The sequence below is a fragment of the Odocoileus virginianus genome, chromosome 15, assembly GCF_023699985.2.
Source record: "Odocoileus virginianus isolate 20LAN1187 ecotype Illinois chromosome 15, Ovbor_1.2, whole genome shotgun sequence".
NCBI classification, from domain to species: Eukaryota; Metazoa; Chordata; class Mammalia; order Artiodactyla; family Cervidae; genus Odocoileus; species Odocoileus virginianus.
This window is the reverse complement of record NC_069688.1, coordinates 4,730,450-4,755,684: the sequence shown is the minus strand read 5'-3', so window position 1 is coordinate 4,755,684 and position 25,235 is coordinate 4,730,450. Positions and strand designations below refer to the sequence as shown.

The 25,235-nt window shown below is 42.6% G+C and overlaps 1 protein-coding gene across 7 annotated transcripts in view; it reads left to right on the top strand.

Moving 5' to 3' along the window:
- Positions 1–25,235, top strand: part of KHDRBS3 (KH RNA binding domain containing, signal transduction associated 3) — a 152,502-nt gene that overhangs the window by 87,404 nt on the left and 39,863 nt on the right. For 6 of the 7 annotated variants that reach the window (XR_011491388.1, XM_070476960.1, XM_020893088.2 and 3 more), the window contains exons 5-6: positions 1,904–2,043; positions 15,097–15,292. Coding sequence is in view for 6 of the 7 variants with exons in the window: in XM_070476960.1 (XP_070333061.1) it covers positions 1,904–2,043; positions 15,097–15,292 (336 nt within the window). In the remaining variant the exon portion in view is untranslated. The remainder of the gene's footprint in view (positions 1–1,903; positions 2,044–15,096; positions 15,293–25,235) is intronic. The other variant, XM_070476959.1, reaches the window with a different exon arrangement.

The following is a 25,235-nucleotide window of genomic DNA, read 5'->3' as shown; positions in this document are numbered from 1 at the left end:
TTATTGGCTCTAATAATGTTTTTGTGGATTCTTTGTGATTTTCTGTATATAGGATTATGCCATCTGTAAACAAATTATTTTGTTTCTTCTCTTCCAATCTGAATACCATTAATCAAAAATGGCAGAAGTATATATCCTGTCTTGTTCCTGGAATTAGGCTGACACTTTCAGTCTTTTACCATTAAATATGGTATTAGCTATGGGTTTTCTTAGTTTGTTGGATATTTCTATAATGAAAGTATGTTGGATTTGTCTGTCAAATTTTTTCTCGGTGTATTAAAATTACTATGTGATTTTTGTCTTTTATTCTATTATTATGGTATTATGTTAATTGATTTTCACATGGGTTAAACCAAGCTTTCAATCCTGGTATAAGTTCTGCTCAGTTCTTGTGTATATTTCCTTTGTTTATTGTTCATGCTGGTGGATTTGACTTCTTAACACTTTTTCAAGAGCTGTTGCATCTATATTCCTAAGAACACTCTTTTGCAGATTTCTTGTAATGTCTTTGGTTTTGGTATGAGGGCAACAATACTTACTTCATAGAATCAGTAAGAAGATGTCTCCTTCTTTTTAGTTTTTGGAAGTTTGTGAAGAATCACATTAATTCTTTTTTAATTGTTTGTGGAATTCTCCAGTGAAGCCCTGCAGACTTGGGCTTTTCGTTGCAGGACCTTTTTTTTTTTTAGTACTAATTTAGTGTTTTTACTTGTTACTAACTGTTCATGTTTTCTGTTTCTTCTCTGTCAGTTTTGATGGCTTGTGTCTTTTTTGGCATTTGTCCATGTCATCTAAGTTATCTAACTTGTGGGCACACGGTTGTTCATAGCAGTTTCAAAATATAAACCTGAATATGCAGCTCACTTTCTTAAATACTTTTTAGTACCATAATTTCCAGACAGACATTTGATGTTCTCTTTAAAATGACTTAAGTCTTTACTTGATTTGATTTCTGCTTTCCTTTCCACTTTGAAGACCACTCCTCCACTCCAGACTTCTTGTAGTTTAGCCATATAGCACTTCTTTCAGTTCCCTGGACACACTTTTACTCTGGTTTTAAAATATACTTTTCCCTCTGTCTAGAATACTTTACAGCATCTCTTCTAGTAACTGGTTCACTCACCCTTAGATGACATTTCTTGTAGAGAATCTACTCTTAACTGTCCATGGCTGAGTTAGATGGCCTTCCTTTTTGATCATATAGACCTGAACTTTCTTTTGATTGTAAAACAGACCACACTTGTATTTATTGCATGTCTTTCTTGACAGTTATTGAATGGAGTTGGGGACATTATTAAGGAAAGGAGAGAAATCAAGGATAACTCCAAAAGTTTCTGAGTTGAATATTTTGAAAATAACGTAAGAGCAGGTTTTCAAGAATAAGATGATATATTCAGTTTTGGAAATGCCGAATTTTGCAACTTGAACAATATCCAAATGAATATGTACGAAGAGCGTGTGTGCATGCTGTCCTTAGTTTCAAAGAGCTGCCGTGTTGCCTCTTTGTCTTCCCCGTTTCTCCTGTCAGACTGAGAGTCCTTGGCTGCAGGACCCATGCGTGCTCCCCTGGGTTTTGTTCGTTGGTACATCATTTATGCTTAGTAACTACAAGTTGATTGAGTTGTAAATAATAATGCCCATATATCAGTTACATGATATTTTAATTTTATTATAAATAATTCACTTGGAAAGTATGCCCAAGAGAAGGAGTTATGACTGACCATAGAAAATTTTAGTTTTGGGGAAAAATACTGTTTGGGTTTTTTCTCTTTACAACGATTCATTGATATCTTTTCATTTCAATAGACTCAAATCTTATTTTATGTATTTTAACTATTTTTCATACACTTTTCTATTAAAAATTGTTTATTTCTTGTCCTAAATGCTTTGCTTTCTTCTGTAGGACTATAATGATGAAATCAGGCAGGCCCAGCTCCAGGAATTAACATATTTGAATGGTGGTTCCGAAAATGCCGATGTCCCAGTGGTTCGAGGGAAACCTACCTTACGTACAAGAGGTGTACCAACCCCAGCAATAACCAGGTAGGTGTGATTAATTGACTTGCCTTGTTGTTGTTAGAATGGGGTGTCATGGCGACAGTTTTCCTGTTTCCTTTATTAACAGGTAAGCAGGTCTACCAGTGTGTTGATACAAAGCCTATGGGAATGCTTTCAGGCAATATGGTATCATATGAAGAGTATTCATTTGGACTGCAGTATTCTTGGGTTTCCTTGGTGGCAGGAGACATGAGTTCAATCCCTGGATCAGGAAGATCCCTGGATGGAGGAAATGGCAACCCACTCCAGGGGAAGAAATCCCATGAACCTGGGAAAAATTGGAAAACATAGAAACATTGGAAAATTCCCATGAACATAGGAACCTGGTGGGCCAAAGTCTGTGGGGTCACGAAGAGTCAGACACAACTGAGCGTGCACATTCCTGGGCTTAAATATGACCTGTAACACTTACTAGCTAATGAATGTAGATAAGTTTATTTAATCACTCTCATGTTATTAATCCCTCAATTCTTTAAAATGTAAGCGAAAGCTTTGATGCACAAATGGACATTGTAGAAGCTTGTGTTTCCTTTTGAGTGCAGATGGTGTCAAGCTAGTTCAGTGCCACGTCTCCAGTGGTGAGCAGTGTCAGGTACCAGGTAAATGTCCCCATGCCTGTTCTCTTTTTATTTCATGTAGATGCTCTGTGTTATCTGATACTCCGGATCTTGTCCAGGCACATTGAAATTTTATTTTTGTCTCGAACTAATGATTCATGACCCTTTTAAATGTGAAAAATGTTTTAGTGAATTATAAGTCAGTTGAAGAAAACTGTAGATTGAGATACGACTCTCAAACCTATTTTAGAATTATTTTTAATTTTTGAATTTTTGCCCTTTAGTCACACAGATTTTTTTTTTTACTAGTGACTACATGTATTTTTTAGGTAGTTTTGCATAAAGTAATTTTAAATAGACTTATTCCATATAACCAAGTGCATTTGGAGGAATAACAAGCCAGTTCCCCTGGGGGGTGTTGCGGATTAGCACACTGTCAGAGCAGTTACAGACAGGTGTTATTGCAGTCTAAAATAAACACAGACCTGGGCATGGCTCCAGGTGGGTTTTCTCTATAAAACAGGCTAATAATAATAGGATTGCTGCAGATGATTTAATGAGATAATTTATGTAGCTGTTCAGTAAATGGTAAATTTCTTTCATTTCCATTTCTCGTAATGTTAAATAATTTACTTGAAATCATAAAAAATTACATATTTGCTATATTAGTTTCCTGTGGCTGTTGCAGTGAATTACTACCAATTTGGTGGCTTTAAGCAATAGAATTTGGTCACAGCTCTGGAGACTAGATGTCTGCAGTCAGCTAAAGAGGGCACAGCCTGGGTGTTGACAGCTCTCCCCCTGGAGGTGGTAGCAGGAATCCTTTTCTTGACCCTTCCAGCTTCTGGGCCTGTGGGCTGTCCTTGCCTTGAGGCCATATCTGCTCTCTCTCATTCTTCCCCTTGTCTTGCTCAGCGCCATTGGCCCACCTCATGCAGGGGAGCGTGTGCCTGTATTTAGAGCCCACCTGGAGTGTCACACCTGCCAAGGCCCATTTTACCCCTTGGATGGAGAACACAGAGCTTCGGCAGGGTCTTCGGTTTAGGGGATGCTCTGTCCCCGAATCAGACCGGTCATTCTTACTGAAGATAATTTCTAACCTGATTGTCATGTTTTCAGTTAAGTAGAAAATGTTACCTTATGAACAGGCAGGAAGGCAGAAACTTTCTGTTTGGGGAGTATAATGTCTAGAGAAACCTCTCCATCCACCCAGATGAAAAATTATTCTTGATGACAACATATACATTGCTTACTGTTTAAAGCTTTTCCGTTGCCTTGGTGGTTGATATTCTTGGATAGAATTGCTGCTGAGTTCACAGTCAGAGCCCTTGGTTTAGTGTGTGGGGTCATGGCTGGCTGTGCTGACTGAACACCTTCTGGACACTGCTTCCTCCCTCGTGTGAGGTGAGGGCTTCCATGGCACTGCATCTTCCAGACACTCTTGTTAAACAGGATTAAATTCATGCTCCTCTAAGAGGCATACAGTGCCCTTCTGTATCGCTCTTAAGACCTGTCTCCCGATTGGTCTTTATTCATTACATTGCTGTGTTTGGCACCTAGCCCCACCACTGGGTTGAAGTGTGTGCTCCCCACTTCCAGTCCTTTGTGCACATTGTTCCTGCATCTGCAGTCCTCTCTCTGCCTCTCACCTGTTGAAATCCTGCTTGTCTGCACACCCCAACTTACTTCAGCAAGCACTCACAGTGCGTCCACTGCTGGCCGAGTACGTCATGAGCATATTACAGAGTTTGGCTAGGGTACACCTCACCAGCAGCCCTGTGAGGCGGCTGCTGTTCTGCTCGTCACCGTGTCATGAATGAGGACAGCGGGCAGGGAACCCGGGGGAATGTGGGCACTCTGGTTCCGGAAACCTGCCTCTCCCTCTCTTTGAGCCTCCCCTTCGGTTTTCATTCAGAATCTTGGTTTTTTTTCTTCCACCCATTCTTCCCTTGCCATTTTTCCATAGAAATTTCATTCTGTCACTTTTGTTATGTTTTAATTAAAGCACAATTAATACAAACTATGATGAGAAATTTGTATTTTTACTACTTTCCCTCATCAGATCATATGGTAACTTACTGTAAGTTAATCTAACTTACAGAATAAAAGTTAATTGATACAGAAAGTATTAGGGTAGAAAATTACAAAAATCCTAAGACTAAAATTGATTAATATACAAAAAGGTGCATGTTATTTTGAAAGGTTGGAAAAATTGGTCTTCAGATTATGCTTTGACGTTTCTAGTGGCCAAAGCTGAGGAAAATACAGTTATAGAATTCACAATGTCTAAATGGCTAAAAACAGTCATAGAATGAAAGACAAATATACTTACTGCATCCTCACACTTTAGTCCTGGGACCATTGGAAGGTCCGAGGTGATCTTCACCACACCCAACCCCTTGGAAGTCATTTTGATTTTAGCTCTAAAATTATCCATAAATCTATTTTTCTTTGATCACCTTTCTCATTCTGCGTTCCAGCCAGACTGGTCTCTTTTCTGTTCCTCAAACAGGCCAGCCCAGTCTCTCTCCATGTCCCTGGCCTTCCCTCCTCCTCCTCGGAAGGCCTGTCTGCAGTCGCCTGCCTGCCCCTCAGCACCTTGCTCTCAGTACACCCAGGCACCTTTCCGAGAAGCCTTTGCCGTCTCCTTCTTTGAAAGGGCCACCCTGTAGCCCAGAAGCCAGTCCACACACCCTTCTTGGTTACGTGACAGCATTTATCAAACTGAATTTACCTTTCTGACTTGTTCACATTTTCATTGGTGACTCCTTCAGTTCAGTCACTCAGTCGTGTCCAACTCTGCGACCCCATGAATTGCAGCATGCCAGGCCTCCTTGTCCATCACCAACTCCCAGAGTCCACCCAAACCCATGTCCATCGAGTCAGTGATGCCATCCAGCCATCTCATCCTCTGTCGTCCCCTTCTTCTCCTGTCCCCAGTCCCTCCCAGCATCAGGGTCTTTTCCAATGAATCAACTCTTCGCATGAAGTGGCCAAAGTATTGGAGTTTCAGCTTCAGCATCAGTCCTTCCAGTGAACACCCAGGACTGATCTCCTTTAGGATGGACTGGTTGGATCTCCTTGCAGTCCAAGGGACTCTCAAGAGTCTTCTCCAACACCACAGTTCAAAAGCATCAATTTTTCGGCATTCAGCTTTCTTCACAGTCCAACTCTCACATCCATACATGACCACTGGAAAAACCAAAGCCTTGACTAGACCGACCTTTGTTGGCAAAGTAATGTTTCTGCTTTTTAATATGCTATCTAGGTTGGTTATAACTTTCCTTCCAAGGAGTAAGCACCTTTTAATTTCATGGCTGCAGTCACCATCTGCAGTGATTTGGGAACCCAAAAAAATAGTCTGACACTGTTTCCCCGTCTATATGCCGTGAAACGATGGGACCAGATGCCATGATCTTAGTTTTCTGAATGTTGAGCCTTAAGCCAACTTTTTCACTCTCCTCTTTCACTTTCACCAAGAGGCTTTTTAGTTCCTCTTCACTTTCTGCCATAAGGGTGGTATCAACTGCATATCTGAGGTTATTGGTATTTCTCCCAGCAATCTTGATTCCAGCTTGTGCTTATTCCAGCCCAGTGTTTCTCATAATGTACTCTGCATATAAGTTAAATAAGCAGGGTGACAGTATACAGCCTTGATATACTCCTTTTCCTATTTGGAACCAGTCTATTGGTCCATGTCCAGTTCTAATTGTTGCTTCCTGATTGCATATAGGTTTCTCAGGTGGTCTGGTATGCCCATCTCTTTCAGAATTTTCCAGTTTGTTGTGATCCACACAGTCAAAGGCTTTGGCATAGTCAATAAAGCAGAAATAGATGTTTTTCTGAAACTCCCTTGCTTTTTCGATGATCCAGCAGATGTTGGCAATTTGATCTCTGATTCCTCTGCCTTTCCTAAATCCAGCTGGAACATCTGGAAGTTCACGGTTCACATACTGTTGAAGCATGACTTGGAGAATTCTGAGCATTGCTTTACTAGCATGTGAGATGAGTGCAATTGTGCGATAGTTTGAGCATTCTTTGGGATTGCCTTTCTTTGGGATTGGAATGAAAACTGATCTTTTCCAGTCCTGTGACCACTGCTGGGTTTTCCACATTTGCTGGCATATTGAGTGCAGCACTTTCACAGCATCGTCTTTCAGGATTTGGAATAGCTCAACTGAAATTCTATCACCTCCACTAGCTTTGTTCGTAGTGATGCTTTCTAAGGCCCACTTGAAAGATATCACATTCCAAGATATCTGGCTCTAGGTGAGTGATCCTTAGCATAAGGTAACTCCTTAGTATAAAGTAAAACCTTAAAGGATCTTGTGTCTCTAATACATGACATATAGGACTCACTCAGGAAATAAATGTTGAGTGAATTCAGTACGTTTACAAGTTCTTCAGACTCTTCTGATGGAGTGTTGACATTTACAGCATTGCTAGTGTAGTTCTTGTCTGCCACGTGACTGATTCGCTGTGGGAGTCGCCTGTTGGGACTGGTCACACGGATGGCACCACTGGGAAATGTCTCAGTGGAGCAGGTCATTCCTGGAATCTTCTTGAATGTTTCCCACTGTTCTCACTTTAGGATACCTTTCTGCTAAAAGATGTAAATGATCTAAAATTAAATCCTGCCATAGGGAGTAATACATATTTTAATAAAACCTTTTCATTCAGTTTCAGATGAGAGGACTAAACTCACTCCTTTCTTACTAGGAGATAAGCAAGTTGCTTTTTTTCCAATCTACCCCGTGCTGACTGTGATACGTCACTTCAGTCCTTGCAAGGACCCCAGCAGAGAAGTGTCAGGGAAATTAGGATTGATGCCACTCCAGGCAAACTTCGGTTTAGTTTTATGTTTTTCTCCACAGGGTTTCTACCCCTTGTTTTGCTGCTGCCTGGATGGTCTGGGTGAGACAGATCTGAGCCCTCAAGGATGCCCCATTCCTTCCACTCTGCAGGACATCCGGCTGGTTCTGTTTAGCTTTTCCATTGGCCTTGTCTCTGACCCCTCTGGCCCTGACCCCGAGTAGCAGGCAGTGTTCTCTCCTTGCATTTGTTACCAGAGACAGCAGGGGGAAAAGGTGAATACAGCCTGTCTCTCTAGGTAGTAAATACGCATTCACTGTGTTGGGTGCTACATGTGGTAGGTTTGTTTCAACTTAGGACATGAGGCTGACCTTATCATCTCAAGACCTTCTATCAAATGGGGGAAATTTCAGCTCCGGTCTCTTCACGTATCTTGCGTTTTCCTCTCTCTTCTCTTCCTGGATGGCAGTCTCAGGTTAGAGCTTCTGACTGTGCTTGCCAGCCTTTGTGCGCAGTGCAGAAGCCTCAGCACATTTGCAGGCTGCCATGAAGAGTGTAACTGTCCGGGGGCCACCGCGGAGATCTGCAGCTTCCAGACGCTGCGTGAACTGTCAGCATGTGGTGATCACTTGTCGTCTTAACATTAGATCATGCCCCACTGATATTAATGATACTGTGTTTTTATACGGCTGGCACCTCAGCAGCTGCTGATAAATTCCAGCCACAGTCGCGTTGACTAGTGGGCACCATGTAACTTCTCAACCACGGAATCAGACAGGACGTGGTCACCCTCATTTTCGCTTCAACACTAACCTTCACGTGGTACCTATTCTCTTTTTAAAATGGATTGTGAATAATATCATAGATGCTGAAGATTGTTTTAATGATGAAAATGATATATTTTTCTCCACAGTGGGGGAAGTTAGAAATGTTATCAGGAAAACTGAGTAGTTAATATATGGGCCATAAATATTTCACCAGCATATGATATGATTTACATTAATCTACCAATCTATATTAAAAAGTCCTTTTTTATTATTAAGGAAAGGCTGGAAATAGGAAAAAATGATGATCTATTTCTTTTTATACTAAATTATAAGTTTCCAATTGGGAAAAAAGTCGTTAATTTGGGATGGTCTATAAATTGTTTGAGGACCTTGTACCACCTGACCTGTCAGAACTGTCTCAGCCCTGCCTTCCTTCCTTCCAACTCTGCGTGTCCACTGTCCATGCCCTTGAAGCCCAGGCGGTGGTCAGGACACAGGAGCTCCTCGCTGCAGCCAGAGGCTGGAGGACTTTCCCTGGAAATGAGCTGCTCTGCGGTCTCGCCGTCAGCGCAGGGCTATCCCCGCGTCCTCAGCACCCCCTGCTCGTCCTCCCTCCTGCGCTCTGAGTTAGTACAGCCACACTAGAGTTGATTCAGGAGAGGCAGGAGAGAAACCTGTGGTTTCTTTTAAAACCACCTTAGTAGGTTTGGGGAAGGCAAACAACATGGCAAACAATGAGAGAACTTCCAGCTAGAACCTGTCTTGTAAATGCCAGCCTGGAACGGAGCACGGTTCTCCTGGTCACAGCACCAGAGCACCCTGGCTCTTCAAAAGTTTAATCATTTTTTTTCCTCTTTGAACATGAAGTCAGTTTCTGGTGTGAGGTCATTTAATGTCACATGTTTCCTGAGCTCTTTCTGTGACAGGAAGTGAAGTTACACAGGTGGTGACTGAGTCACTGTCCGGCCGTTCAGGGAGCATAAGCAGCGAGTAGTGACGGCAGACTGGCTGAAAAGAGGACGAGGGGTTTGAGGACGAGTGAAGTGAAGTAGAAATGAAGATGGGGACCGTGCACACCGACACACTCAGGAGAGGGAAGTCATCCCACACAGAGGGGCCAGGGCTTGAAAGCAGGGAAAATGGCGCCACGTGCCTGGAGTTGGGCTGTGGCTACAGGAGAATCAGAGTCACCCAGGCCCCTCCTAGCGGGTGGTCTCAGCGGACTTCTTCACTAAGCCTAGTTTCTTCATCAGTGAAATGGGAACAGAACATTGAGCACACAGTAATCCAAACCCTACTTAATGTTTTTAACTGTCCCATTGAAGCTTAGACTATGGCATAATTCCTTTTCTGATTACTCAGAATGACCCCTCACTAAAAATTGAAATCCTGTAGCACAGAAACTTCTTACAGTTTCTCCTCCATCATCAGTTGAGCAGGAGAGTTTTCTTGTCCCTATATGGTCAAGCTGGGTCCACAGATTATTGTTTATGTGTGCAGAGAGCATGTCCTAAGGATCACTAATTTACTGAGCTCACAGGCAGGATGTGGGGCTCATGCCACCGTTGTTTCATAATTTGGGGACATGTCTCATGTTTTTGTTGCATGATTTTGTTGCTCAGCAAGCCTGCTTGATTTTGTGGTTAAGCAAACCTGCTTTCTTGGGAAATCGTTAACTGACAGGAGTCTCCCACATTTTTTTTATGGATACTTGCAATCACCTAGTGGGATTAACTGTTTAATCCCTTGTTTTGTCCCTTCACTCTGTCCCTATCAGATGAATCACAGGGGAAAGAAGAGAAATAGCCAGCAGCTTTCATAACAGGTCTGTAACCTCTGGATCCAAGCCACGCACAGCAGCACTTGAGAGCTTGCTGGACATGCAGTCTCAGTCCCAGCCTAGACCTCCTGATGCTGACGCTGCCCTGAGACCAGGCCCATGTGCTGTGGGTGCGCAGCACAGTGTGAGAGGAGAAGTGGGCCCACACTGCAGAGGTGCTCCGGGTGAAAGCTGTCCCAGTCCTCTCTTCAGAACTTCAGTCTCCCTCGCCCTGGCGGTTTCTTAGGTTTAGTCTGAGCGATTGAGACCTTAGGCTACATTTACTTTTACCTTCTGTCTGGCTTCTCATTCCCTTCTCAACCTCTGGCAAGAAAAAAAAAATCTCGATGATTACACTTGACTCTTAGAAGCACACACCATCAGAGATGAAGAAATGCTGTCACACTTGTCAGGGATTCTGTGGGAAAGTAAAGCACCCCTCAGGTCATTACTGCATCAAGGCTGATCCCCGGATGGATCTCAGAGAGGGCTTTTCTCACTCTGACACTGGTTAGACCTTGACTAGATCCACAGGCCCCTGCTATGATCAGCTGTAGGCCCTTCTCTTCCTGAGGCCCAGGCCTTACCCAGCTAATAATGCTGAAGCTGGCTTGAGCTAATTCACCAAATTCATTGTTTTGTTCTGTATTTTTGCTTCTCATAAAATATATAGACAAAAGCCAAACACTGTGATATACATTTATACCCTTATTCTACCACACTGCATTACTGCTGCTACATGTATAGAAGGTACATAAATGTGCTGCTGCCGAACGTGTAAGATGAGACCTAATGCAAGTTGTACCTTCTGCTGTCTCTCTCTCCTCACTCTTCGGTCAGCAACCAGAAGGACAGTATTGAGGACAGAGTCCACAGGTGATCACCACTTACTGAGTGCCTGTTTTTGCTTGGGCACTTGATATAGTTGTAACGCTCGCAACTATTCCACGAGAGCTGGATCTTGTTTACTGGTTCTGTGGATGGAAAGCCCAGGCTCAGCATCCCAGTGATCTCAGGACTAGATCTGAGTATTGAGGCTGTGTGTGTTGGAACCCAAAGCACGGGCTTTTTCATCATATCCGAAAACCTCTTACTAACATATAAACTAAATAATTAGTTCCTAATGGATCAATAACTTTTTGTATTCATTCAAAGCACGGTTCCCATGGAAAAAAACTTACTTCAATTATTTTCATATCTGACTTGTAAAACCAGAAGTCAACATCACTGTGCTGAAAAATGCAAACACACAGAACCATTACAACCACACACATTCACCAGCTTATGAAACCATGTAGTCAGATAGGGTAGGTTTCTGCTTTTCCATTATCCCTGTTCTGAGCAGTGCAGCACCCAGTCCTATTAATTTGAAAGCAACTTTTCAAGTAAAAAATAAATGAGTTCCCATTGATTATCATTATAAATCTCATCTCACAGACGTGTTTTCTGCTCTCACCCCATGTCATCAATCCTGCCGTTAGCTCTGCCCTGAGCTTGATCTGCAGCACTGGGTGAGCATGCCCGCGGTGCAACGGGACGTGCGTGCTGGCCGTGCCTCGGTCATGACTTCCCTCGCCAAGCGCCTCGAACAGCACTAAGGCCGTGCTGCTTCACACCCTTCCTGTGGGGTTTCAGACTCTTAGAGACGAATCTTCAAAGTGTCTTTTGTAGATAAGGGTCCCAAGCTACATGCATCAACTGACTCGTCTGAAACTCTATCACAGGTTCTTTAGTGTGATTCCTATACCCAGTGGACACATAACCTAACAGTGTCAATGCTGATGGGAGAGAATTGTGAGGTTCTTAAATATAAATTTATGTTTTCAATTTAAAAGACATGAATTTATACAGTCAAAGTATTGAATATTTTGTGATTGATATAGTGCCTTGGATGACAGGGGTGGGATATGAGATAAAGAAGCAGGAGCCTTAATTAGTTTGATTATACACAGAGTGCCTGACATAGCACAGATGCGTCAGATGTACCAGGAATAGAAACTATTCTCTAATTACACTGAAGAGTTTTTAGATATATGATGGAGATAAAAAGATGAGTAAAACTAAAGATATGATTTCTGTCAATACAGTTCAGAGAAATTGAAATTTGTTTAAGTGGTTTTGAGCAGGAAATGTGCTGAAAACTGTGTGTGCCCTGTGCCATTTTTCCTTCCCCATAACACCAGGAAAAGAGCTCTCATGGTTGAGGAAACTGTCCCGGGAAGTTCAGACCCTTGATGCGTTTGAATGTTAACTGGAGGGCAGGTTAAATAACCACAGTCAGGAATTGCATTCAGATCTGAATCCAGTGTCCTCATTTTTGACCACCAATTTTACTGCACTAATTTTTATGGCTTAGTATTTAAATATATATATATATAAATATATATATATAACTTACAGTACTTAAAAAATGGATGGATAACACAGGTTCCCTAAAGGTGAAAGTCATTTTTTTTTTTTTTTATGATTTTGACAGTTTTGAGGTGTACCAATCAGGTTCTTTGTAAAATGTTCCTTGTTTGGGATTTGTCTAGTATTTTTCAGATTAGCCCAGGCTTTTTAGTTTGGGGAACAAAAACCATAGGGAAATAGATATTTTTATTATGTCATATCATGGAAACATACTATTTGCATGGCTTATCACTGTTAGCCACTTACCAAAATTTCAGTTATTCATTACAGTTTATAGGAAAGCAGTTGACTTACGAACTTTGTATTCCAAGAGTGTGTTTCATGTGCTTATTAGTTCTGGTTTACTGTTTGCTTGTATAGTTGCTTTTTTTAATCTTGATCTGGGTGGTTCTTTGGAAACTTTTACAGAGAAATGATGTCACCTGCAAACAAAGTTCTGTTTCTTCCTCCACAATCTTGAACGTTTTATTTCCTTTTTGTGCCTCATTGAGTTAGGTAGGACTTCTAGTACAATAGGAATGGTGAGACTGGACATCCATGCCTTCTTCCTAATCTTAAGGGGAAGCATTCAGGCTCTCACCATTCGATGTGTTATTAGTTGTAGGTTTTTTGTAGATGTTCTTTTTTAAACTGAGTGAATATATCTCCATTTCCTGAGATATGTTTTAATCATGAATGACCTTGTATTTCATTGAATGCTGCTTGATCTTAAGATTTGATCTTAAAATTTTTCTTCTTAAGCCTTCTTGGTGCGATGGATGGATCACATTGATTCTCATTAATGTTGAAGCAACCTTCAAGTGAAAGTCGCTCAGTTGTGTCCAGCTTTTTGCGACCCCCTGGACTATATAGTCCATGGAATTCTCCAGGCCAGAATACTGAAGTAGGTAGCCATTCCCTTCTCCAGGAGATCTTCACAACCCAGGGATCGAACCCAGGTCTCCTGTGTTACAGGCAGATTCTTTACCAGCTGAGCTACCAGTTGAAGTAGGCTTGCATACTTGGAATAAGTCTTACTTGGTCCTGATGTGTTTAGTATATTATTAAATTCAATTTGCTTCTATTTTTGAGGATTTTTGCATCTTTGTTCATGGGAGATACTGATTTATAAATTTTTATTTCCATTTTATAGTATCTTTAATGTCTTTTGTTTCTCCTTGGACCACATATCTCTTCCTTGGGAGGTCAGAGATCACCTAGCCCAGTCGTGGCTCCCACAGGTGGACTTAGAAAAAAAACCTTGGGAGACAGCTCCTGTGATAGGTCCCCGTGAGGGCTCAAGGCTAGGTTGGGGCCGGCCACTTCTGTAATCCCTGGTGGCCCAGGCCAGGCCCAGCCTGTAATGCAGAAGTAACTTTCAGGAGGCATTTCCAAGGACCAGCCGCGGGGAACGTGTTGGGAGAGGTCCCCTCTGATTTTACTTCCTGGTAGAGAATGTGGAAGACTGATATAATTTTCTTCTCAGTATTTGATAGGTTTTCCAGTGAATCCTCTGGATCTGATGCTTTCGTTTTTGAAAGATTATTATCAATTAAATTTCTTTAATAAATATAAGATTATTTAATTCTCTTCTTGTGAGATTTGGTCATTTGTGTATTTTGAGGAATTAGTCCAGTTCATCTAAATTAACAAATATGTGGGCCTAGAGTTGTCCATAATCTTCCTGTTTTTATCTTTAATGTCCTTGAGATACCAGTAGTGTGACCCCCTCTGTCTTTTCTGATATTGTTTTTCCTTGTTTAGCCTGTCTAGAGATTTATTAATTTTATTGATCCTTTCAAAGAGCTGGCTTTTGGTTTCGTTAATTTTCTCCGTTTTTTGTGAAATTTGCATTTTCAGCTGTGTATTCACCATTCCAGTCAAACTAAAGAAGAAGGAGAGAACGGGTGCACAGGCAGCCGCATCGGCTGCTCTGCTCTTGTCTGCAGGACGTGGTCCGCGGGAGGCAGGCCTGACTGGGCCTGCATTTTCCAGTAGAGCTAATGTCTGTCCTCATTTCTCCATAGGACTGGCACGCTTGCTCGGGTTTTAGCTGCCTCCTTCCTTCTTCTCTTGACTTGAAGTCTCATATTTATGTTAGAAATACATGAATACGTTGCATTCTACTTCAGAAAATATATGTTTCTTTCACTTGAGAACTGTGCTTTCCATCCTGTGTAGTAGATATGTTATTTGAGAAAGTCCATTCTGTTCCCTCTCTCCTGGAATCTGGTGTGTATTTTGGTCCTGGGTTTGCCGTCTGTGTGTTCTCAGCCAGCCGTAAGATCCCTGCAGGGCTCTGTTTTCTTGTCCATAGAAGGGCTACTAAGGCCCGGGTTGCGGTGTTGGAGTGAGGACTGGCTGACACTCTGGTGGGGCGTGATGGCCCCAGGGGATGCAGCCTCCCCGGATGTCAGCTTCCTGTTCTCAGTCCCAAACAGGAACCAGTGCTGGGGCTTCTTTGATGTTACCATGTTTATTATCACTGGACTAGATGCTTGAATGATTAAAGTTCCTTTCTTTAGGTAGATAATCTGTTCCTGACTTGCTTTAGTTTTTTCTTTGCATATAGTGTCCTTATTTCTTTTTACAGATTTATGAAACATTGATTTTCATGAGGTGTTAGTGCATGTGAACACTGGAATACTGGAGAACACCATGCAAATTCTTAATGTGACCTTCTTGCTTGTAGGGGCAGGGGAGGAGTCTCAGCCCGGCCGGTGGGAGTCGGGGTACCACGGGGGACGCCAGCTTCCAGGGGCGTCCTCTCCACCCGAGGGCCAGTGAGTCGCGGAAGAGGACTACTCACTCCCAGAGCACGAGGAGTGCCCCCAACTGGGTACAGACCTCCGCCGCCGCCCCCGACGCAGGAGACCTATGGAGACTATGTAAGTGAAGGTGCTTTGATGCCCTGTGATGCAGACAGTGTCAGGCGTGGTGACCAGTATCCCTCACCCTGCTCAAATTGAGCTCTTTAGCATTTACTGAGTGCTAAATAACTACTTGGTATCAGAGACACAGAAAATGTGAAAGAAATAATCTCCTTTGTCAAATAACTATGAAGGTGAATTTGGGTGGTTGGGAGGCTCAAGCCTAGGACCGAGGAGACGTGCTGGCAAGCTGTCACACAGGCATGTGACACAGCATTCATCTACTACAGGTTGCCTCTGAGTGATTCAGTCCTTTAAAAAATAATTGCCTGCATATAACAAGTTGTTTTTACCATTAAGTGTTTCCTCTTAGGCTCTGCTGCTGAATATGGATTCTTAGTGGAAATTCTTTTTCAGTGAAGAAAATAAAAGTTTCTAGTTTTTTTAATTAATGCAAATCAGTTTTTCCATTTATCATTCAGTAATTCTTTGATACGGTCCACAGACTTACTTAACATAAGAGAAAGAAAATACATCCATGGAAAATGGGCAGCAGGGGGTGGGAGCATTGATTTCTTTAACAAGAATATAGAACCCCTGGGATTCTTTCTATGACTTTCTATTTTAACATAAAGGAGGAAAATAAGTACTGGATAGATGTGTCATATTAGTCATTGAAAGTATTAATGTTAAAGGAAGATTATATCAACTGTTGTCAAAGAAAGGGAAGCAGTGCCAGTCCTCCAGTTCCCAAAGCACTAGATTTCCACATTTCCCTTAATTGAGGTCTCCTGCTTGGAGCTCAGCACCTCTTTGCACAGTTTCTGGAAGTCTGACATAATCCCTGGGCCACAGACAACGTCTTCGTGTCATCTGCAGCCCCTGGAAAGACCTGAGCCCTTGTCCTGGTCATCCTGAACTTCTGGTGGTTCCTTAAGTGTACTGAGTCTTCTTAGGCTTCCAGCGCTCTGCTCACGCAGCGGCCTCTGCCTTGAGAGCTCCTCTCCGTCCTCAGAGAGTTTTCTGTCCTTGCAGATTCGGGTCAGCTGTTACTGGAGCCTACCTGCTGGGTGTCCCCATAGCTTCCCGGCTGGACTGGGTGCTGAGGGTTAGGGCCGAGAGCTGTGCCCCCTCATGCTCAGCAGAGACGGCATACTGGGAGCTCAGTGAAGTATATTTTAAACATGAATTCATTATGGACAGTTTCACCACTTGGCTATTCAGTTGGGGAAGGACGGGCCTCTGTCTCATCTCTGTGTTCCTTACAGTTGGATGTGATCCTGTTTGCTAGTCTTCTTACCAAACTGGCAGTTGGGCCTCACACTCATCCACAAGGGCTGAGTCTTGTGAGGGTGGCAGAGACTGTTGTGAAAGGAAGCAAATGTTGTAAAATTCCTTTGAGGTAGCCTGGTGTCTGCTCTTTTCCACCTCAGCTTCCCGGGAGTTCTCGTAGGCTTGGCTGCTGTGGACGTGCTGGATGGCGTCTTCATCATCATCAGGCCGTTGGGTGGATCCTGACCCCGCTGTGCCGTGACATGGGATGAGTTGGGAGGGGACTTAGCTTTGTTGGCTTCACAATCTGCCTGTTTCAGAAAGACCTAGTGCCTTCTTTCCATATATTAATTCATCTTTCTACTCAACGAGATGGATCGAATTCCTACAGTGTGAACCAGACGCACGTGTGTGTGTCTCAGTGTTTACTCTAGTGAGTCTGGAGTGAAATTAGATGAATACAAGTAGAAATTTCTTGAAAGATTAAAGTTTAGGGGAGCAAAAGGGAAAGAAATTCAAGGCACTTGGTTTTCTAAGCTTAATTCTGCTATTTGTTGATAAATGACAGGAAAAGCACTAAAACAATTGACTTGCAAAGTATTTTGTTAATAACCCCTGCTCCTATCCACTGCAACAGGGAGGGGATGGTGGCCTCCCCAGAGGAACCCGCGTGTCCTTTCAGGAGCAGATGAGGGTGGAGGCTCTGAAGGAGGAGGGAGCCTTCATTGGGCGAGCCCACACTCAGGCCTGGCTTTCCCCAGACATTCAGTGTAATTTCCGAGGCTGCGTTTCCCACCCAGGGCCTTCCTTATGCTGCCTGACCACAGAGTGGCCTTTAGAGAGCAGATGGCCACGCTGGTGGTCCTGGATATAATTGGCCATTGGTCTTAACCTTTTGAGATTCTAAAGGTTACTTACACTGGCTGCTTAGCTTTGCAGCATGGGAAGGGGGAAAGTATTCTTTTTTGTTTGTTTGTTTGCTTATTTATAGGATTTTCGATCAGGTGGGTATACTACAGAATATCCAACTTGGAAAAGCTGGATTCTATAACCTCCCAAGTGGGTATTCATTCTTGTGACAAGTGGGAGACTTGAAAGTGGTCTCCTTAGAGTATACTAAAATAATTACTCCATTGATGGAATAATCATAAATTAGACTCTAAATCCCATGAGAGTAGGGATTCCCCCCCCCCCCAACACACACACCCTGTTCACACCTTTATATTCTCAGTTCAGTTCAGTCACTCAGTTGTGACTGAGTCACTCTTTGCTCCCCCATGGACTCTAGCACACCAGGCTTCCCTGTCCTTCACTGTCTGCCAGAGCCTGCTCAAACTCATGTCCATCGAGTCGGTGATGCCATCCAACCATCTCATCCTCTGCTGTCCCCTTCTCCTCCCGCCTTCAATCTTTCCCAGCATCAGGGTCTTTTCCAGTGAGTCAGTTCTTCGCATTAGGTGGCCAAAGTATTGGAGTTTCAACTTCAGCATCAGAATATCATTTATATTCTCAGCACCTAGTATGATGGCCAGCACATAGTTAGTCCTTAATAAATATTTGTGGAAAGAATCAACATTCTCAAGACTGAGTTTTTTTAATTGCCACCTGTGGGGGACCCACCCCAAACTCCTTGTTGATTTTTATCTCTTAGCAGTTTATATCTAACTTGTTAGCAGTGTTGTGCAGTCTTCACTTAGTATATGTCTGTTTCTCAGAAGATAGTAGACTTCCCAGGAAAAGCTTCATGGATCTTAGTCAGTTCGTAGTCTCCCTGGCACGTTGTAAGCTCTCAGTGAATGTTTACTGGACTAGACAACCCTGCACAGAGACCTGGTAAGTTTTCCCAATGAAGGCTGCCATTGATCTTTTCCAAGCCAATTGCTGTAATCATCCCATGGGAAGAGTATGATAGCTGGCATTTGAAAAAAGATTGTCCCTTCATCATTCTCATCTTCTAGGGTTAGGAGGGCAGTTGCAGATTACAGAGGTGGAAGGCTGATTCTGTGTAACTCCTGAAAATCACAGAATCACGTGTTATAAATCTGATCTGAGCGTAAGAATGAACTTTTCAAGAAGGATGTAACATTTAATGAGAAACTGCTCTCCATGAGGTACCATCTTGCATGTTGTGCCATCTTGTTCTCACAGCCACTCAGAGGTATTGTGGTCCTGTTGTTAAGGTGTGGAGAGTTGTGTCTTTTCCCACGTCACAGGGTGGAGAGAGAGGGCGCAGATGGGGATCCACGACTCAGGGCCTGTGTTCTGTCTTGAGCAGCTGGTGCTGGATTGAGACCAGGCTCTGCGAGCTGGCAGAGTCAGGTCCCCTCATCTTTCAGGAAACTGCCACAGGCCCCACACACTGCTCCCCTTGGAGGTGTGGTGAGGGAGATCAGGTCACCTCTGTGGCCCCTTCAGTTTACTCATTCTCTGGTTATCAGCTGCCTTAAGTAGGGAAACGGAAACTGAAGACCAGTAAGACGAATGGGATGGGGTTAGGACTTTAAAAAAAAATAAGGCATTATTATATGTATTGGCAAAAAATTGAACCAGCATTTTCACCGTAGGAATTTCCGGGCGTCTCTATCTCTAAAAAAGGCTTGTCATTCCTTTAGAACTCAAAAATGTAATTTTTAATGATTTCCTTGAAATACATTTGTGGTAACAAATGTTCTTTATATCTGACCCATTTGATTTATTTATTTTAATTTTCGTTTAACATTTAGTATCTGAGGCCATTATTTCCAGAATAAAAGATGCAAGGAAGTCCTATCAGTTGCCTGTTTAAACAAAAAAGAGATGAAACCTGTTCTTTTAATCCTGCCACAACTGGTGCTTTTTTTGAGAAACTATATATTTCAGTCTTTAGAATACTCAGTGTTCTTCAGATTATGTGTACTAAAATGAAGGTATTCCAGTGCAGTTTTAGGCCCAAGAAAAACTCAATTTTACGATATATGTTAAAATTATTTTTATTAAATAGTTACCCGTTATAAAAGTGGGCATAATAGTATGCACATTATAAAAGTGTTTCCTCTTAGCCCAAGCAAGAAAGCCTGATAATGTAAAAGTGTTTTCTTGTCGAAATGTGTCTATTGAAATTCGACTGATTTTTCTCAAGGTGAGTTGGTGAAAATATTTGATCATTTATAATGTCATCTGAGCCAGCTGTTCTTCATCAGAGTCACTGTCACAAATATTCCCTGAGCTTGTGTCGTTGAGAAGAACCTCTGTTAGCAAATAAATCTGAGGGTGAGAGCAGTATTATCACTAAAGCATAGAGAACTCACAGTGGCCATGTGAATAGCAGAGGTTAACCATCTCCGTGAACACTGGTCTTCTAAGAATAACTCAAAGAATGCAGTGCAATTCAACATAGTTAGCTTTTTTCCAGAAAAGGAAGAAAATGGATAATGGATGTGTTTTCAGTCATTTGAGTATAAATTGGGGCTTTCTGCTCCACTTTTAACTTAGTAAAATCAGGCATAATTACAGTAACTTCTCATCTCTTTTTTGAGGACAAGAAGCAGTTTTTTCCCAAAATGACATTGATTCATTACTTATGTCCAAATAATTAAGTAACTGACAAATAATTAGTATAACCCAAAATCTATTCAATGAGAACACTTTAACAATTCAAAATGTTGGTGTCATTACACAAAAGGACCTGTTTGATGCTTCCTGGCAGAGTCCAATTTACATATGAATCTCTAAAGGGAGATCCATTTTGATGAATTGCTTTAGGTTCCACACACAAAGAAAGCACAAAGTACAGAGGGCCCTCCATATCTGCAGGTTTGGCATCTGTAGGTTCAACCAACTACTAATGGAAAATTTTTTTTTTAATTCCAGAAATTTCTAAAATTGAAGTAAAACTTGAATTTGCCACATGTAGGCAATTATTTAAATAGTATTTACATTGCATTAGGTATTATAAATAATCCAGAGATGATTTAAGGTACAAGGGTGGGGTAGGTAGGTGTTACGCAGATATTGTACCATCTTATATAGGAGCTTGAGCACCTATGGGTTTTGGATTCAAGGGGGTCCTGGAACCAGCCCCTCATGGCTACTGAGGGCCGACTGTTCCCCGGACACTCAGCGTGGTCGCTCTATTTATCATCTCTGAAGTCCTGTGCATTCCCATCCTGTCTCCTGACATTTGCAGGTTAGTAGCCACCCCTCTGGCCCTTCCTGTTTTCCTCTCCACGGCGCCTACAGCTCGGTGGAGGCTGAGGTGCAGCCCCCAGAGCCCAGCGCTCAGGGCCGCGTGCTTCCGTCTTCACTCCGGTTCTCACAGTAGACACAGCTCACTTCCCCATAAGTAACAGTTCACCTCCATCACAGCCGCTTCAGGGAAGACGCCGTCCTCCTGCATCCCAGCTCGAGCTGTGACGACGTCCTCTCACAAAGCCCGCGCCTCCCACACCTGGCAGTTAGCAGTCCGTATGTTTTCTCACGTCTGACTTCTCACGAACCTTGAATCTGTGTTACTCTTACTCCTACCACCTCACATATAGTAGTCCCCCAGTAAACGCTGGTTGTTGAGATGGATGGACAAATGTGTCTGGGTAGATGGACAGACAGACGATTGTCATCGCCTCCTTAGTCTCACCTTTGCTTGTGGTCCTGCCCTCCCCCTGGGTCCTTCCCTTAAGTAATGTGTTTTTCATATTACTTCTAGTCTGTACTTTCTGGCATCTAAAGCCTGATTGATACTACTGCTCGGCCATCCCTGGAGCATGAGAACTAGTTTAGGAGTTTAGGAGGATAAAGGTGAGATTCTTCTGAGTGGTGTCTGAAGACTTTCTCGATAGCATCTTCAGCCTCTTAACTCCCTTTCCTTCCCACATTATCATTTTACTTCCATCGATCCCTCCACTGCAGTTCCTTAAACATAACAGGACTTGAACTGTGTGGCTTTGTATGTGCTCTTGGGTCTCTTCGAATGCCTTTTCTTGTTCTGTCCCTGCCCGTTCTTGTTACTGTTTATTCTTCAGTCGTGAAGCCTTCCTGATCCTCATCAGGCATAGGCAGCAGCATCCTGGGTGCCCTGAAACCTGCCTCAGAGTCAACTTACTTGTCTTTGTCCCCCATAGACTGGATTTCTTCAGGGCAGGGACTGCATCATTTTTTAAAACATTAGTTTGCCCAGAGCCTATCATGAGGCCTGACATTTTGGAGCTACTAAATAAACATATGAGGTTGACTTTTACTAATGCCAGCTACCTCTGTCATTCCATGTGTCCTGTGCACTGTTAAACATACTTCATGACATGAAGTCAATTGTAGCAAACGCTTGATATGAACTAATAAATATGAAAGACAATGCAGTTTAATTAGAAGACCATTATTCTGAGATGTAAAATACTCAGTTTCTAATCCTCCTTATTGTCTACATCACTATTTTTGTGTAAACTAACTTTTTTAGCTTCTTCATCTGCAAAATGCAGGTATTTTACCTATAAATCAGCAGGATGGACCAGATGCTGTTCTAACATCTTTTCCAACTTTAAAATTCTTTGTTTTTGATTGTTTTCTGAAACTGACTTGCTTTCCACTGTCACCCTATACATGTTCTTTTAATAAGAAACTGTATTTTCATCAAATGGAAATCTTGATACTGAAAAGAGGGTCACAGAATAAACAAAGCAAGCATTCTAATGAGAGAAACAAACTAAAGGTGAATGGCTATGAATCTTTCAAATTCTGAAACAAATTTTGAAAAATAGTTTTAAAAATGAAATCTTTTTTCAAGTGCAAACTCACCTCTCAAGATGTATAAACTAAAATTGTCTTAGAAATTTTAATCATATAATTTTCCCCCTCATTTATTTCATTATGATTGTGTCAGCCATCTATTCATAGGAGGTGTTTACCATTCACTAACATCCCTTGCTATCATAATGTTGTGTGATCATTCTAAGCTTTTGAGCCTGAGCTGATGGGTTAATCACCTTTAAACATACGTACGGTGGAGCCTTCTCGATGAAGGTGTACGAGTTCATCAGACTATGAAAGCTCTTTCAGGTACTTGATATGCTCTGATTACCCAGCTGTATGATGTTTACTGAACAGAATGTGGAATTATCCGCAAACCACCCCATTTGGTGTGGGAGTGCCACCTTGAGCACGGTGTGGGGTGGCTGGCACATGGAGGGACTTGCGTGTGTGAGAGGAGGAGACGCAGGCTCCTCGAGGCTGCGGGGGTGTAGGGAGTAGCAGAACCAGGTCCGCCTGAGCAGAGTGCCCGGTGCTGTTCCCTGCAGGCCCTCTTCTCAGGCCCTGTCCGTGGACGATCGGATGCGCGGCGGGGCACGCTGCTGCCCCGTCCCCACAGCACTACCCACGCAGTAGGGAGGAAGGGCGTCCTGCACTGTGCCAGGACAGGCACCCATCCCACGGCCTGTGCGCTGGAAAGGGAGTGAGCTGAGATCGCATCCCAGGCTCCCTAACCCGGAGTCTGAAGCTTTTATCCATAGTGTTCTAACTTGAATAATGTCATGACCTAGAAAGAAGGAGGAAATAGATGAGGAAAGAGTAGAAGCGCCAGAACTGGCAGCCCAGTCACAACTGTGTCAGCACCTCCCCAGCCGTGGGCCTTCCAAGGCCATGGCTGATCACAACTGCATGTCAGCACCTCCCTCGCCGTGGGCCTTCCAAGCCGGTGGCCTGTCTCACTACTGCAGAGGCTCCCAAGCTTTCTAGGTGCTTCTCTGTGAGTGCATCAACTTCAGTCTAAAGGTCAGAAGTCACTGCTTTAATTTATTATATGTTTAGAAGGACAGCACCTGATGCAGATGGTTTCACTTGGAAACCATCAGAGAAGTATAGAATAGTACTCTTCTGTCTTCTAGTATTTTTCTGATTCAGTAAAGACAGAATAACAGAGTACTCTTCAACTTCTAGAAGTTGATGGAAGAAAAGGAAACTGCCATTTGTTGGGTATTTACAGAATATATTAGTGTGCTGGGCACTTTACCCTATATCATCTTATTTAGTCCTCACTTCATCCCCGTGAAGTGATCTCCAGGCAGTTGAGAGAAGATAGCTAAGTTTTCCTAAATCACACTTCTAGTTAGTAATAAAACTCACACGCCCTTACTTCCTCACAAGCACGTTTCTCAGCTCTTTGCATGGATCTGTCATATCTGGAAAACACCACCATGAGTTAACACTTCCTAGTGGCATGCCGCTGGTCAGGGCAGAGCTAGAATGTAAAGCCGGGCAGTCTGGCTTGAGAGCCTCACTCTTAGCCAAGACCCAGTGCTTCCTGGACAAGCCTGTTTCATCTAATTTAAAACTCTGTATTTGTAAACAGAGGAATTATCAAATGAAGGGGAAAATTATTTCATCACTTCAGACATAAGGGTTGTTATATGAAACTTACTAGAGCAAGCAGTCCATGACTGAGTAATTTACTGGTGTTACTAGTTCTTCTGCAACTAGTATTTCCTCATGGGGCTTCTTATGTTGGTTAACCTAACCCAGGTTTGAAGAGTCATAGAGACAGTTTGAATGGGAGAAACCTAAACTTTGTGTTGTACATGTAGGCCACCTTTTCTGCCTGTTCTGTAGATCAGGCTCATTAAAGCTGTAGAAGAAACTTGTCTCCAGAAAACACTACACAGACAGTGTCCCTGTCTGTAAAATGGCACCACGGGGAACACTGTTTCTCCATCTGCCCGAAGAATAAACCCTTCTGAAGTATAGTCAATTAGGAACATCAGTGAAAGCCTTTAGGGAAAAACCAAATATATCTTTAAAATGTACATGTCATTCTTTAATATAGCTTCTGTTTAAAGACTCAGTGAAAGCACATTCCTCATTCTTCTGAGAGCTCACCTGAAGTTTTAATTATGTGACTAGTCTGGGAGTTTTGAGTACAATGAGAGTTCTACTGACGCAGATTTTCCCGTTGCAGTGACTGCTGGTATAATTTTTTGACAGTTAACTAATCTCTAAACTGCTTCAATTATCTTGTTTTCCATAGCGAGAAATTTAATTAAAACAGTACAGATTGTGAAAAGGTTATTTATGAAAATGCATTTTAAATGTGAATTGAAAAGCCTAGGGACACCTTTTTATTTTAGATAAAAAGATGAAGGTTCTGTAATTTTTTTATCTCCATTTTACCAGAAGCAAGAATAAGTACAGTGTGCAATTTACTTGAAATGTCTATCAGGTGCTTCACAAGTCTGTCTCTTTCCTAAACTACTTGAAAAGTTGACCTATTTTAGAAATGCAAAACTTTAGAAAATAATTTCAGATTTTAAACTTCTAAATATGAAGGGATTTTGTTTTTCCTTCTTACTTTAAGCAAAAACAACCCCAGAAAAGTGCTTTGTTCATGAAGCAGAGGACTCTGAAATGACAGTGTCTCTGAGGCCTGGAAAGCAGATCCTGCCTCACTAATGAGGAAGGTTATCTGAGCTAGCATGATGGATATGTCCTAGCCCTCAGGTGGGTTAGTCCTGAGGCACTAGATTAGTCCTCTGTTACAATGAATTTCCTACAGGAACCTGCCATCTTAGTGTTATTGTTTTCCCGAGCCTTTAATCAGCTTGCATAGAGCTCAGTCCTGCCTGCAAGTAGATCCCAGTCTACAGAGGACCCGTTGAAGCCTTCCACAATCCCCTGTATGCGCCAGGGGCTCCCTCTCTATTATTTGGGTCCATGTGTGTGCGTCCTA